At 36.4% G+C, this 15,190-nt stretch overlaps 1 protein-coding gene across 2 annotated transcripts in view; it reads right to left on the bottom strand.

The window, feature by feature from the left end:
* Positions 1 to 2,786: 2,786 nt before the first annotated feature.
* Positions 2,787 to 15,190, bottom strand: part of Plppr5 (phospholipid phosphatase related 5) — a 114,901-nt gene continuing 102,497 nt past the window's right edge. For both annotated transcript variants that reach the window (NM_001305451.1, NM_029425.3), the window contains exon 6: positions 2,787 to 5,679. In NM_001305451.1, coding sequence (NP_001292380.1) covers positions 5,647 to 5,679 — 33 coding nt within the window. In that variant the 3' untranslated portion in view covers positions 2,787 to 5,646. The remainder of the gene's footprint in view (positions 5,680 to 15,190) is intronic.

Genomic DNA, 15,190 nt, shown 5'->3' with positions numbered 1-15,190 from the left:
TCCATTTAGTCCATTTTGGATCAGGTCTCTCCTTAATCTCACCTTGTTCAATGAAAGCTCTGACTCCAAGATTAAATTTCTTGGTGTTTCTCTCTTTAATCTGTGTAATAGATTATATTTATGTATCCAATTAATATATTCTCTTTAATCTATGTACTTTGTAATCCTTTTTGCCCCCCACTTGCTCTTTATTATTGGATATCTTCATAAGAGTGGTTACCAGTAACCATAACTGAAAGTCATGCCTGTGGAGAGCAGTCCTGATTATATTTATTAATGTGGGGGATTCATCGTAATTTGGGGGAGTAACATTTCTCGAACATATATATATATATATATATATATATGTATATATATACATATATGTGTGTGTGTGTGTTTATAACTTTAATATATAACGCATATGATACTATATATAATATATTCCATATATAAGACTATAAAATGCATAAAGTCAATTGATCATTAACAATCATTTATTGTGCTCTTTTTTGTTTTGTTTTTGTTTTTTTTTTCTTTTTTTGTTCTTTCAGTTTGTATTATGTATTTTCTGAATTTACATTTCAAATGCTATCCTAAAAGTCCCTCATACCCCCCACCCCACTCCCCTACCCACTCACTCCCACTTCTTGGCCCCGGCATTCTCCTGTACTGAGGCATATAAAGTTTGCAAGACCAAGGGGCCTCTCTTCCCAATGATGGCCGACTAGGCCATCTTCTGATACATATGCAGCTAGAGACACGAGCTCCGGGGGTATTGGTTAGTTCAAATTGTTGTTCCACCTATAGGGTTGCAGACCCCTTTAGCTCCTTGGGTACTTTCTCTAGCTCCTCCATTGGAGGCCCTGTGTTCCATCAAATAGCTGACTGTGAGCATCCACTTCTGTGTTTGCCAGGCACCGGCATAGCCTCACAAGTGGCAGCTATATCAGGGTCCTTTCAGCAAAATCTTGCTGGTGTATGCAATGGTGTCAGCGTTTGGAGGCTGATTATGGGATGGAACCCCAGGTGTGGCAGTCTCTAGATGGTCCATCCTTTTTTTTTTTTTTTTTTGAGACAGGGTTTCTCTGTATAACCCTAGCTGTCCCGGAACTCACTTTGTAGATCAGGCTGGCCTCAAACTCAGATATCTGCCTGCCTCTGCCTCCCAAGTACTGGGATTAAAGGCATGTGCCCCCCACCACCCGCCTTGTGCTCTCTTTTTTAAATGTGGATACAGTGTGAGCAGTCAGTGTTTTGCTCCTGTCAGCAAGCATATAACATGTCTTCTTTCTTTATTATTACATATGAAGAATGATGTAAAATGTCACCTCATCAACTTTTCTGAAAATTAAAGTTCTAGAAAGAAAGTTCCCTAAGGAGTCTATTTGTGGATGTAATTGCTGCCTGATGGCATGGTTATCCTTGTTCAGTTATCACAGCCTTTTTTTCTTTCATTATTATTTTTTGGAGTATCCTTTCTTAAAAGACAGAGTCCTCAACATGGTGAGGAATTCAAGCAGGAAGATCTTACTTGAACATTTAGCAGCAATAGAAGTTTATGACAAATTCAATGTATAAACACAACCCTAGTTTCTCATCTGTCTTAGCATCCATCTCATCAGTTTCTCAAGCCATGCAAGACCAGCAAATAGTCTGATGATAACCTCCATGTTCCTGAGAAAGACTATGCAGATGTTTTAAACTATCATTTATTCAGTATATGTTAATCATTTGATACACAGACCATTCAGTAACATTCTGGAAGATAAGGCTTGAATTTGTTCATGAGGAGCAGTATCTTCAAGGAAACATGATTAAAATGAAAAGTTACTGTGTGGTTTGGCGTACTCTTTCTTTCTTTAAAAAATGATTTAATTCAACTATATTTTATTTTCTCCTCAAGAGGAAAAAAAAAGACTACCTGGTGTTAACTAATGGTAATTCTATAAATCAGAATGAAATGCCAGTGTGTTTGCATTATGCAAAGCTGCGATCCATAACACCTTTCTAAAGAACGGCTCAGCTTTGGATGCTCATCTGAGAGTGTAGGAGCCTCTGTGTTCACTCCTGTGTGCTTCCTTGTTTGAGTCTCTTTGTGTAACACATATGAGGGATGACAGCATGAATTTAAAATTAAGATCCTGTGAGTCAGCTCACAGAATGATAGTTTGGGGAAACAGGTAATTATAACTAATCAATTATATCCTATGCATCCATTACACTAATAAACAATCTATGATCTAAGTTGAAGGTAACAAAAGAAGAAAACTGTAAATATCCTTTTTTTTTGTCTTAACTTGAGATGTAGTCACTTGTAATCTGGAATGAAATACCTCAATTTGTATTTTTTTTAAGAATTATAATTCATAGCATTCAAAAAAATTGAAACCCAAAGCAATTTTTGAGATTCATATTTTCAAAGTACAAGTACAATCAGTTGCCACATGTTAAGGGTGACCTTTCAGAGCACACAATCAAAGTTTAATAGATGGTACCCATAGGAACGGGATGGAGGGTTGCATTTGCATCTTAGGTTCTTGTCATTAACAGGAAGAAGATGGGCTATAAATTACACACCTGTGTGGTGTCTAAAGTAGTTTTCAGAAGTTTATAATTTGTAACTATGTATCCTGACCAGATTCCTGGATATTCATGGGAGATAGGGTACACCATTTGCCTTATCTAGATGCTACAATGGCCAGTTTGGGACATTTTAAAATACTCTTCCGGCCAATATGAGAACGCTTAACTCCATGCACATTAGCAAGCATTCTTTACTCCTCAACCCCAAGAAAGACCAATCCATGAGGGAAAAAGAAATTTATTTTTTTTAATTTAGTTTTTAATTTTTTATTTGAAAAATACAATACACAGCAGAGAATTCTTTCCTCCCCCACTGTTCTTTCACAAAGAAAACTGTGGAAATGTAACGAGATATTTGGCTAGGATAGATCCTGAGAAAAAGAGAGGCCCAGTTAGAAGTCGAATAGACAAACTCTATCAAAGAAGGCTCACCTCTCTTTTAACATAAAAGAGCCTTTTAAGTTACCTTAGGCATCATCGGATAAGACTTGTGCAGAACTTCTGCCATGCAAACAGATACTACTGAAGTTTTCATCTTGAACAATTTACGTTGACCTGGGCCCCAAAGAAGCAGAATAAAAATGAGAGTCTCTATCGGAAAGGCATGTGATTGCCTGCTTTTACTATGTATGTACATATTTATATATTGATATTAGTGCTTTCTTATACAGGTCCTAGGGATTGAACCCAGGGCCTGTGCATGCTAGGCAAGTGCCGTACCACTGAATTCCAGCTCCAGCCATTGTTCTGACGTTTTCTGAAAGGTATAAATTTTAAAATAGTTCTAAGTAGTTGCATCATGGTTAAGCACTCTTGGCTGAGTTTGGTTAATTCGCATGCATCTTTAATTTTTTCCTGGACTTTATCATTGTACAACCTTGGGTTCATGATGCTTAAATGTAATAGCAGAAGTGATTTAACTTTGACCCTGATTAGTTCTTTAATTTATAACTCTTTTAATCTGACCAGGTTTAGGAAGGTGAAAAACTTTATCACTGACTTATGTAATGTTAAGGCCTCCAAGGGGAAATTCACTCCCGTCTGGGTCCTTTTGAATGGGTATAGGACCAGTAGCCTTGAGCAACTGTATAGACCTAGTCAGCTACCCTGCCTTTGCTTGGCATTATGGTCATATCCTTTATTTCAATCCTAGGAAGCAAATTTGCCATTGCTAATGCTTTCTAAACAATGTCTTTAAAGATTGTCAAGACATGCAAAGTTTGCTCTACATTTCCAAAAGAATAAAACTGCTATAGAGATTTGCAATTCATAGAAATGAGATTTTTTTTTAATTTGGCTTTCAGTTGACATATTTTGACCTCTTCAGAATTGAAATTGGGCAACTGAAATCCATTTGGAAGTAACAGAGAAGCCTTTGGTTTTAATTATTTGCTGATTTCTGTTGAAATTAAGAGAGCAAACTAAATGTTTAGACTAGAAAGATTAAAAGAAATCATTTTTCTGCACATTTAAGTCAAAGTATCTTGGGTTAGCCTTAGAGATTGCAGAGTGACTCATGACTTGATCCTCCTTCTTCTGTGGAGACTGTTTTCATCTTTAACTTACATGGTCACTGTATAACCTGTCCCTCAGCCCCTTTCCTGAGAGGTAGCTGAGATGCAGAGATGAGAATCTTCATTTGGACCTCTCTTCTACCAAAAGCCTCACATTCAGACACTAGAATGTCATTATTTTAAAATAGGATTATAAATAGAATCCTAAATAGCTCTGCGTTTGAAAGAGATGTTTTATGTTCCTCCATGTAAGTAAGCTTTTAAAATACTGCAGACCTTCTGTTCCTAACTTTAGCATTTCTTCATTTTTTTTTCTTAAAGATAGGTAGTTTCTCAGAACCCTAATGGCCTCTTAATGGCCTCAGTGTCATGAATGTTGAGGCAACTGTGGCATATTTGAGAAAAATAAGAGTTTCAGGGTAAATCTGAATTTAGATTTAACTCTTCCCTTGACTAGTGGTATGGACTGGGCATGTTATCAGTCTTGGCTTTATTTTTATCATATGTAAATAAAGTCATCTTTCAATATTTATACAGGATTGCCATAAGGATTAAATGATAACTATAAATACGTTTAATTAAAGTATTAGACAATTACAAAAATACATTAATCATATTTCTAGTATTTTCATGATAGTATTTTAAGGTGTGGTTCTTTCTCATTTAAATTATTTGAGTTCTGGACCAATTAGAAAATTTAATAATGGACCATAGCCATTTTGAGACACTGTTAATGATGGAAGGCTACTCAATAACAAGGTATCATGGCTGGATTTACCTTAATGTATTCTAAATATTGCCTGCATTAAAAAAAATTGCAGCACAACCATTAAACCACAACTGTCAAAGAAAAAGTCCAAATAAATAATTTTAATTATGATACATTACTCAGTGACAGTAAAAATTGGCATTTTCCCCTTTAAAAGCAGAAGCACCAGTCTTAGAATATGTAGTATGAATGGTGTTTTAAGTGAAATATAGCATAATATAATGAGCAAACAATTTAGTATAGGACATACTTTCTAAAAGTAAAGTGATTCCACACACTGAAATCTGTTAAAATGGAAATAATGTCATGCTGCATAATAAAAAGTCCCCAGAACTTTCAAAATTCACTTCAAATTAAATATGCTATACTGCTGAATAGATATATGAAAAATTAAAAAGACTTAACTAGCCCAAAATAGAGGGTTTCTTTTATACAAATATAACCCATGTGGGGGTTTCTTTCCACATAGTCACAGAGATTCTTTTTGAGAAACTAAAGCAACCATTTTATTTAAGAGTTGACTTGTTCGTTTTATCATCGTGTTTTCACTGAACACCCACACTTTGTGCTGGGCTTTGTCGTGGGTGGCGGGGATGCAGAAGAGGAAGCCATGGTCCTGCTCTTGAGGAGCTCACAGTCTCGTGGGAGGGCGGGGCAGAGAGGGTGCTGTCAAGTTTTAAAATTATAAAAAGTGTCCTACATCTTTATAAATTTCCTGTGTAATCAAATAAACTCTGTTATGAATGTATGGTAAATAGGGATGATGTCCAGTGCAGGGAAAAACCGTCTGCTTCAACATCATGTGACTTCCGCAAAGGCAGTGACGTGGTTCTGTAAAAGAAAAGGGGATTCCAAAGTCAGAGTCCTAGGTCAACTGATTTAACAAAGTATTTAGCATTTTTCACAAGTAACTATTAACTTAATATAGAACCGTTCCCCACATGTTTGTTGCTACAACACAGTGTTGTTAAACTCACTTCTCTGTTCTGTTACATAATTTTAAGCTAATTATATCTTTTATTCAGTATTTTTAATTAACGGAATAGATTAAAATGTTATACCTGTTTTACTCAGAATTAACACTAAAATTTTGGTAGATAAAAATGGCCATGGCAGACACATTAATATTCTGTTCACTGTTAACAGAATTTCAATGTGCATGCTGTAGTTTCAGACTAATTGCTCCCTGAGAAGCAGATGGTGTGGAGTGAGTTGGGCCCATGCACGGACTGAAATAGCATTTGGTAGTTGACAGAGATCTACTTCAATACTTCATTTTTGAGGTATGAATTCAGACTCCACGCTACAAGCTGGGTTTTGTTGTTGTTTTGATTCTGCTCCTCAGAATTCTTTATAGTCTCATCCCTTTTGCTTCTTTTCTCTTTTTTTTCTTTTTCTTTTTTGTTTCTTTCTTTTTTTTTTTTTTTTTTTTTGAGACAGGGTTTCTCTGTATAGCCCTGATTGTCCTGGAATTCACTTTGTAGAACCGGCTGGCCTCAAACTCAGAAATCTGCCTGCCTCTGCCTCCCGAGTGCTGGGATTAAAGGCGTGCGCCATCACGCCAGGCTCCTTCTTTTCTTTTAAAAAGCCAGAAATTATAGAGAAGTAAACCTTCAGAATGGCTAAAATTGAAATAGACTCAGACCTGTATTACACTATGTCACAGACACTAAGGCAGCATAGTAAAATTTTGACGCTGTATGATTAACTCGGACACACATGGGTTTGCGTTAAGATAGAGCATGAAGGTCAACACCATCGTCTCACAGCAACATCACAAAAAGGTCATCACACTGCCTGTTCAGAGTTACACAGACTGAGAGTTAGACATGAGTGTAGAATAGAGATTAAGCCCAAGTAGTTGAAGAATAGAACTTGCCAAGTGTCCATTAGCAAGTATTCTTTCTAGTCCACAGCACAGCAGCAGGCAAAATACTGAGGCTTGTCCTTGAGTGCAGGTGTCTCCTGGTAAAACAGTCACTTTGTGTCTTAAAAATCACTTCAGATGCTGAAATTTAGAAAATTTAAGACCAGTTTCGATATTCTACATGTCTGAGCGGCCAGATACAGGTGTTAAAAACTGAGCTTAGATGGTCTTTTGAGCAGCAACTGCTCATAACCAGAGTCATTTCTCCAGTCCAATTAAGTCCAAATTTAATGCTCCAAATTCTACGTGAAAATCTCCATTTTACTCCTTATTTTTCTCTATATACAGATTATACCATATAAATAGAACCATGTAACATAATCAGAATGACATGTAAGCCAAACCTCATTTTTATGACACCAGAATTTGGCGATGGCTTGCTGTTTGTCAAGATCTGCCATTCAGCAAGTTCTTTTTTTTTAAAAAAACAAAAACAGGAAGATGCAAAAGTAATCCTGAAAAGTATTCAGAATCAAAAGACTTGCAAAGTCTTTTAGAACTTAATTTTTAGTACTTACTGAAAGGCTATTTCATTAAGGAATACTGCATTCCCAATGAGGGGGAAAATGGAACTAAGAATAACAGCAGCTGACAAGCTACCACGTGAGGTGCAGTCCTTCTGCAGTTGTGCTGGGGACCTGCACAGAAGGACACAGTGCTCTGTATTTACTCCAGTTTTGCAGTACAGCTCCAACACCAGTGCGCTAATGCGCACATACGTTTATTGCCTTAATTGGAGGTGTTCACAGTGGCTAATCCCCATTATCCAGCCGAAGAGCCTGGCAAGGCAGTCTTTAAAGGATCTCCCCTGGGAATTTTCTTCTTGATCATCTTCAATATATTGGGTTTGGAAGACCTACGAAATGTGTTTTACATAAGATTTAAATTTAACTTCTTTGCTTCAGTGAATGTATCTGTTGCTTCAGAGTTCTAGGTTGTTTCATTGTTAGATCACACACCATGTTTAAATAAGGTTTTAAAAGCATCCTAAATGGATAGTATGTTCCATGGCCCTCAATAAATTGTCATGTGAAGATTTTCTTCAAACTAATTTATAAATGAGTGAGGTCATTTATCAGACAGAAGTGAGTAAAATTCCTTTTTTTCAAGATGGCAAAAATGATCCTATAACTTAATAAGAAGGTTTAAAATCAGCTTAAGTTTTTAAACATAAAATGGAATGCCTGTGCTCTGATCTATTGTCTAGGTGAGGAAACTGACTGGCACAGTAGACTCTGCAGGCAAGTGGGTTGAATATAAAGTGATTAAATGTGGGCTCCATCACAATACAAGATTGCCAAGCAGTTAGACCATCAAAACCCCTAGCTTTCTCACCTATAAAGTGCAGATATACTTATGAATGGAGTTTTACTAATGTTAAATTATACATGCACAATATTTCTTGGCCCCATTTCGACAATCTATTTGGGTTTATCTACTATTTGTTTTTGGTTGATAAAATTAAAAGGAACAAGCTAAAATTAAACATTTTAGAGAATCAAAGATGAGAAGGAAAGAAAAATAATTTAAAATAGTCTATAGTTTATAAATAAAATTCATCGTTTGTTCTTTCATCAAAAGTTCAGAAAACATGCAACTATAATAGGCAAACTAACTTCAAAACCCCATAGTTTCTTACAAGAAGGATACAGATTCATTTAATGACCCAAGGCAATTTGTGCTGTGTTCTGCTCCATAAGCAACACTTTTTTATTACAAAGTCTCCTTCTTATATTGGTGCCTGTGCCACAGGATACATTGATTTCAAAGATACAAAATATATTAGATCCTGAAAAACATCTGCCACTAAGGATTTTGAATAAAAAGTTGTAGAGCTAGTGTCAAATCCACCAGCCAGTCCATAGTTACAAGAATGCTGCCTCCATTTTGCCAGGGGAAGTTAAGATCAGATGTCACAATCATGAACATTGTCATACTTCATTCTCCTATTTGCATCCTTATTTTATTCATTGTCTGCTTTGAGGCAGGGAGCATGGACAGGAGAGAGAACAGAAAATGGCTGATGTAATGGCCCAGGCCTATAAGCCCAACCAAAGGATAGGATTCAGAGTTCAAGGGCAGATGTTGTTACAGAAGAGCAGCCTGGTGTTACAGAGACTCTTCCAGAAGAAACAAAACATCCAAAAACGACAAGCAATAAAAGTAGAATTCGCCCTAAAAGGAGAATGTGTTCTGTGAGTCCCACTAATATGTCATGTGAAATCTTCCTCCTAATGGTTTGTGAAAGGAGTAAGATCATTTAGTAAAAAGAGATCATGTTTTACTGATGAAGAAAGACATTGTTAGAGAAATTCAGACTTGGGCCCAGGAACTTTGCTGTAAAATTCAAAGTAAGCAATAATTTTGTTTATACAAAGTGGAAATGCAAGAGAATAAAACTGAGAAATGAGCTTCATTGGGCAGGAGGACAGTTTATCGACACTAGCTTTGTTGTAGTGCACAGTTTTGTATTGATTCGGAGTCTTCTTTCCATTCCTTTTTTGAGCAACTAAAAGGCTCTTCGTTTCCCTTGTCTGTCTGACTGCAAAGTTTGACCACGTGGACATTTCTTGACTGCAAATTCTGACACCCACCCCAGTTTTAGGTTCTATTTTCCTCACTCATCTGGCCTCCTCAGTTGATGCTTACCCTCCCCAAGCCTCTTATCCCCACCCACTTAACTTTACCTATTGGCAAATGACTCTTTCTACCTTTTCTTAGGAGATGCTACAAAGTAAATATGTGTGTCCCCTGAATGTCCTCATCTACCACAGCTCTTGGCACTGCCCCCTTTGTTTGCTTTCAAAACAATCTCACTCATCACCATATTGTAATCTCACATGATTGGGAAGTCTACTACAGGCTTTGACTTGGTATTTATTCAAGTTTCATTTATTACAACCCTAATAGAATCATGTTGATATTCCTAGTAACTGAAACTTACCTATAAGTTATTCTTATGTTTCTTTCACATTAAGTTAACCTAACTAACTGTAACCTTGTTTGTTTGATTCCATTTTAACCTTTAAAAATGTTGGATTGGCTATAGAAGCACAGAGCAATTCCCCAACCAAAAAGAGTTAGAGGACATAGGTAAAGGAACAGGTGTATAATAAATTCCTTTATAACCAGTTGCTGATGAACACCAAGAAGCTTGCCAGTTTCCATAAAACTGCACAAGTCAGTAAAAATCCAGATGGCCCACTTTCCTTTTCCAGGTGTGTGTGTGTGTCTGTAATTTATGAATGAATAAAAAATGTTTATTCATACAAAATCCTGTACATTAATATTCATATCAGCTGCATTCATGATTTCCTTCAATGACATTCAACCCAAATATCCTCCAGCCAGCCAATGGGAAAAGAAGCTGAGGTACAGTTACCCAACAGAGCACCTCTCACCAATTTGGGTAGAAAGCCCATTGACCCCTAAAAAGGAGGCAGACTAAAACATTTACATACAATGTCAGTCCATTTATGACACCCTGGGAAAGGCAGAAAGAAATACAGGCACAGATGGCAGATTAGTGGTTATCAGGGGTGAATGTTAGAGGTGGGCTGATTGTAAAATGGCAGCTGTTCTGGGTAGATTGAAAATTCCATAGCTTACTATTGTTGATTATTACATGAAATCCTACTTTTGTTAGAACCCATAAGATTAGGAAATTTTAGGGACTAGGGAGATACCTTCATATGTAGAGTGCTTGCTCTACAAAATTGAAGACCCACGTTCCATCTGCAGAACCCACTTCAAAACTACCAGGTATGGTGGTGCACAGGTGTAACCCTAGTGCTGGACAATCAGAGACAGCAGAGCACCTGGGGCTCACAGGCAAGCCAGCCTAACTCACTGTCAATTCCATGGTGTTCAGGGATCAGGTCTTAAAAACAAGGTAGATGATATTTAAGAAAGATACCCAAGGTTGGTTTCTGGCTCCCACATACACATGTGGATATATACCTGCACACACACACAACATCAATTTTACTGGATATAAATTATTTATTACACCTGAATTTATTATTTTTTTGAAAAAATAGGACAACCATGAGCTGTCCAAAGCAAGGTACTAATGTTTAGAATTTGGGTTTTCAGATATGGAATCATTATTTCAATATCCAATTGTTTTGACTCCGCAAGAAAATTATAAAATAAACATACTGGAAAATATTCTAATAACACATTTAAAATAAGCTACCTTTTTGTTTGTGTCTAATGAGCTGATGAAGAGTCTGAAGAACAATATTTTCCACTGTCAAAGAGGACATGGATGCATGAATTAAACCTAGAGCATTCATTCCCCATTCAGCATTTCCATTCCTATGAACTTAAATCAGTACTTCACCATACAAGGACACATAGCTATGTTTGCTTTAGTGTTGTTAATAACTGTGGGACAAAGAGTCTTTTATACTGTAGAAGAGGCTCACATAATTCATACAGATGATAATTTCTCTACATACTTTCATATTATTGTATAAGAGAGTGATCTTGAATTTGATCTCTGAAGTGACACATGTAGAATATATTACCCTCAAAATGAAAAATACCATTTTTACTATGACCAGTTTTCTGATCCTGGTCATGTTACTCCTTCATTATATGATGGCAATAGGCTGTATTCCAATGTTTTCTTACAGAAACTAAAATGCCATTTTAAGTGTGAAGTTCCCACCTAGCTTGAGACATCTGTTTAACTTTCATGGAAGCTTAGCTTTTACTGTTGAGTTTGATGATATGTTTGTTTTATTGATTTATAACTGTATCTATGGTAACAGATGTGAGCAAACCAAATCATTTGGTATAAGCCTACTTGTAGAGAAATCCATGTACACAATCGCAAAGGTTTTGGTTTTATTTTGTGAAACAGGCTCTTATTATGGAGCCTCGGCTAGCCTCATAGTCTCTATCTAGGCACTGTGGTTTTCTAACCTCAGCCTTCAAAGCGCTAATGTTACAAGAATGTGGCACCACACATAACTTTCTCACAGGGCCTTGAAATCTGCTTTAAAAAAATGTTTCAAGGTGCTTGTGGCAATAGATCAGCAAGAAAATTACGTGTCATACACATATGAGGACCTGAGGTTGAATTCTAAGTAACCAGGTAAAAATCTGGGCATACCTCTCTTGTCTCTTGCTCTCTTGGTCTCTTCCCTTCCCCACTCCGTTCCCCATTCCCTTCCCCTCTCTCCACATATTCATGGCCGGCCTCTACTTCTCTTCTTTCTCCCTCTCTCCCTCTCTCTGTCTTTCTCTGCCTCTACTACCGTCTTAACTCCACTCCCCATGCCCTGAATAAACTCTTTTCTATATTTAAAAAAAATCTGGGCATAGTAGGTATGTCTATTGCCGGATGTCATTCAGGTTCAGTGATAAAACATGTCAAAAAACAACTTAGAGAACAATAGAGGGAGACACCAGGTATAAACCTTTGGCTTTACTACTCAAATTCATACATGTTCATTCCCATTCGTATGTATACATAAACACACAGATGCTTATATACACCCCACATCTATAACACACACATACACACAGACAGAGACAGAGACAGAGAGAGAATTTCAAGTTATCACTACAATTGGATATGTTTATTTCCTGTCTATTTTGTTTTGTTTATCTGAATACTTCCTTCCTCCTTTTGTCTATCTTCTATCTCTTCTCCCACTTTCCCTCTTCTCTCCTCCCATATTTTCATTTTATTTATGTATGTATTTATTTTTCAGATCAGGTATCCATCTCAGGGTCTCAAACACAGTAGGCATTCAACTACTAAGCTGTAACCTCAGCCCTGCATTTTATTTTTTTAAACAAGAAACAAGATATCCCAATTGCTGACTTTTGCTTTCTGACTCCATCTTTACCTAAAACAATAAATTTAAAAAGTGTGTGCGGGAGGGGGTGGGAGAGTCAGTTCCAAGACGATGTGCTTGGCTTGGCTTACTGTCTATTCCCCTAGTTGTAGCTATTTTTCTCTACTCTAGAGTATTTTTGTGGAGTACTTTCTCCACAGAAAGTTTTCACCATTCTTAGACATGCCACACCGAAGGGAGTGGTTGACAGCTTTGAACACCTTGCCTGTGTATGAATGCGTGTGCTGCTGAGGAGAGATTGTTCGCCCACCACTGTGTATTCTCCCTTAACTAACGGCTGAGTGAATCATATCCGCTTAAGCTATATTCATCACCCACGATGCCATTCAAAAGTAATTCTCAGAAAGAAGCTCTTACTAAAGGCCCCTGGGAAATTGAAAAAAAAAGTCTGCTTGTCATTCTTTATTTAATAAAGTCCATAGATATAGTGTGGAAAAATCACCCTGAATGTGAAGACCTAAATAGCAAAAACAATAATGTGAAACCATGACAACAGATGCTGGTATGTCTAGTGCATAGTCAGTCTAAAAGCCGTTAATGACTGCAGCAAATATTTTTTGTTTGTTTAAAGCTTTCTTCATAAGAACATTTTGGTTATGTTTTTCCCTCCCCAAACTCCTTCTAGATCCTTCCTAACTCCCCATCTACCTAATTTCATCTATCTATCTATCTATCTATCTATCTATCTATCTATCTATCATCTAGGTATCTAGGTATTTAGGTATCTATCTGTCATCTATGTATCTATGTATGTATGTGTCTATCATATGTATATATATATATATATATATATATATATATATATATATATATATATGTGTGTGTGTGTGTGTGTGTGTGTGTGTGTGTGTGTGTGTATGTATATATATAATTATGCATCTAGGTATCTATCTGTATACACACACACACACACACATATATATATATGTAATCATCTAATCATCTATGCATCTAGGTATCTATGTAACTATCTATCTACCTATCATCTATCTATCTATCATCTAGGTATCTATCTATCATCTATGTATATATGTATGTGTTTATCTATCATCTATGTATCTATGTTACTTTCTACAATCTATGTATATATATAACTATCTATCTATCTCTATCTCAAATAAAAAACAGAAAAATTAAAACATGCTTAAAAGTTTTTTAAAAATGAAAATCAAAGCAAATAAACAAAAATAGCTTAGAAGTACATACATGTCACATTTTAATTGTTTCCATTTTAAATTTTGTTTTAAAGCAAAATAAAACACATGAGAATGACATGTACATTTTGATTTATTTTAATTACTTTCCATATATACTCAAAATTAGCCTTAAGTGCCTAACGTATGTATCAATTTATGCCCATTAACTACTGCAATGTCTAATCACTACTAAGGTTGTCTTTTGTGGTTTTATAGAACATTATATACCATCCAGCAGTTCCATGAAATAAAGATTTGCTTTATAGAAAAGCAACAGAATCTTAAGTAGATGGAGGGTTACAACATCCTGAAACTTCAAAAGAATTTTTACTAGAGAGCATGGCAGTGTATGATCATGTTTGCCTTGGGAAAAAGAAAGAAAGAGAGAGAGAGACAGAGAGAGATACAGAGAGAGAGAGAGAGAGAGAGAGAGAGAGAAAGAAAGAAAGAAAGAAAGAAAGAAAGAAAGAAAGAAAGAAAGAAAATAAATCCCACCACACACATAAGAGATCCTGAGTTTGAAGTACAAAGGAACTGTTAAAAACTAGCTCTCTTCACAGGCAAACACACACACTACTAAAAGAGAGTGTGCTGTATGTGTGTATGTATGTATGTATGTATGTATGTATGTATGTATGTATGGCTCTAGAGAACCATGCCTAATATAGCAGGCTCCTATCTTTTCTGTGTGGGAATGCATGTGACTTCACAAGGCATACTCTGACAATCTCCAAAACCCTGTGGTTCCCGAAGCCTATTTCTCATTCTATACACTGATGGCTAGGTTCTGTGGAGCTGATCCACTTCCCATGTTTTCCTGTCCTGGAGTGTAGGCTGCCATAGACTCCTACCAGGAAAAGGCATAGTCCAACAAAGTGGACAGAAATTCTCAAGGCCCAGGAAATTTCTGACCAATGAAGTCTCTATCAGTTCTATTCACAAGCCAGTAGAGAGTGCAAATTAAATGAAGCAGAAAAGATAGTCTGCCTGAAGAAGTACTTAGTGGTTGAGATTGACACTGTCACCTACCACAACATCTGTTAACTGTTACTTTCCTTGTTGTTAAAGTTGTTACAAACTGTAATTGTTTACTTTTTGTCAGTACTGTTAATTTTCATGAATCTCTAAGAAGTTCTAGTGAATATTTCAATTTGACCTTGTATCTGTTTTACTCTCCCATATTAAATATTCATATATTTATTTGGAAGAGAACATTTATTTTTACACTATATCCTAAGGTATAAAGAAAATTAGATAATACCATCACTGCTCTGATGGCCGCCCTGTCCTAGAAGATAGGCTTTGGCGATTGTCTTCTCTACCTCGTACCTTTTCTCTTGTCAGTT

Source organism: Mus musculus, chromosome 3, assembly GCF_000001635.26.
Source record: "Mus musculus strain C57BL/6J chromosome 3, GRCm38.p6 C57BL/6J".
Lineage (NCBI taxonomy): Eukaryota > Metazoa > Chordata > Mammalia > Rodentia > Muridae > Mus > Mus musculus.
The sequence above is the reverse complement of the archived record's forward strand: the minus strand, read 5'-3'. Positions and strand labels throughout refer to the sequence as shown.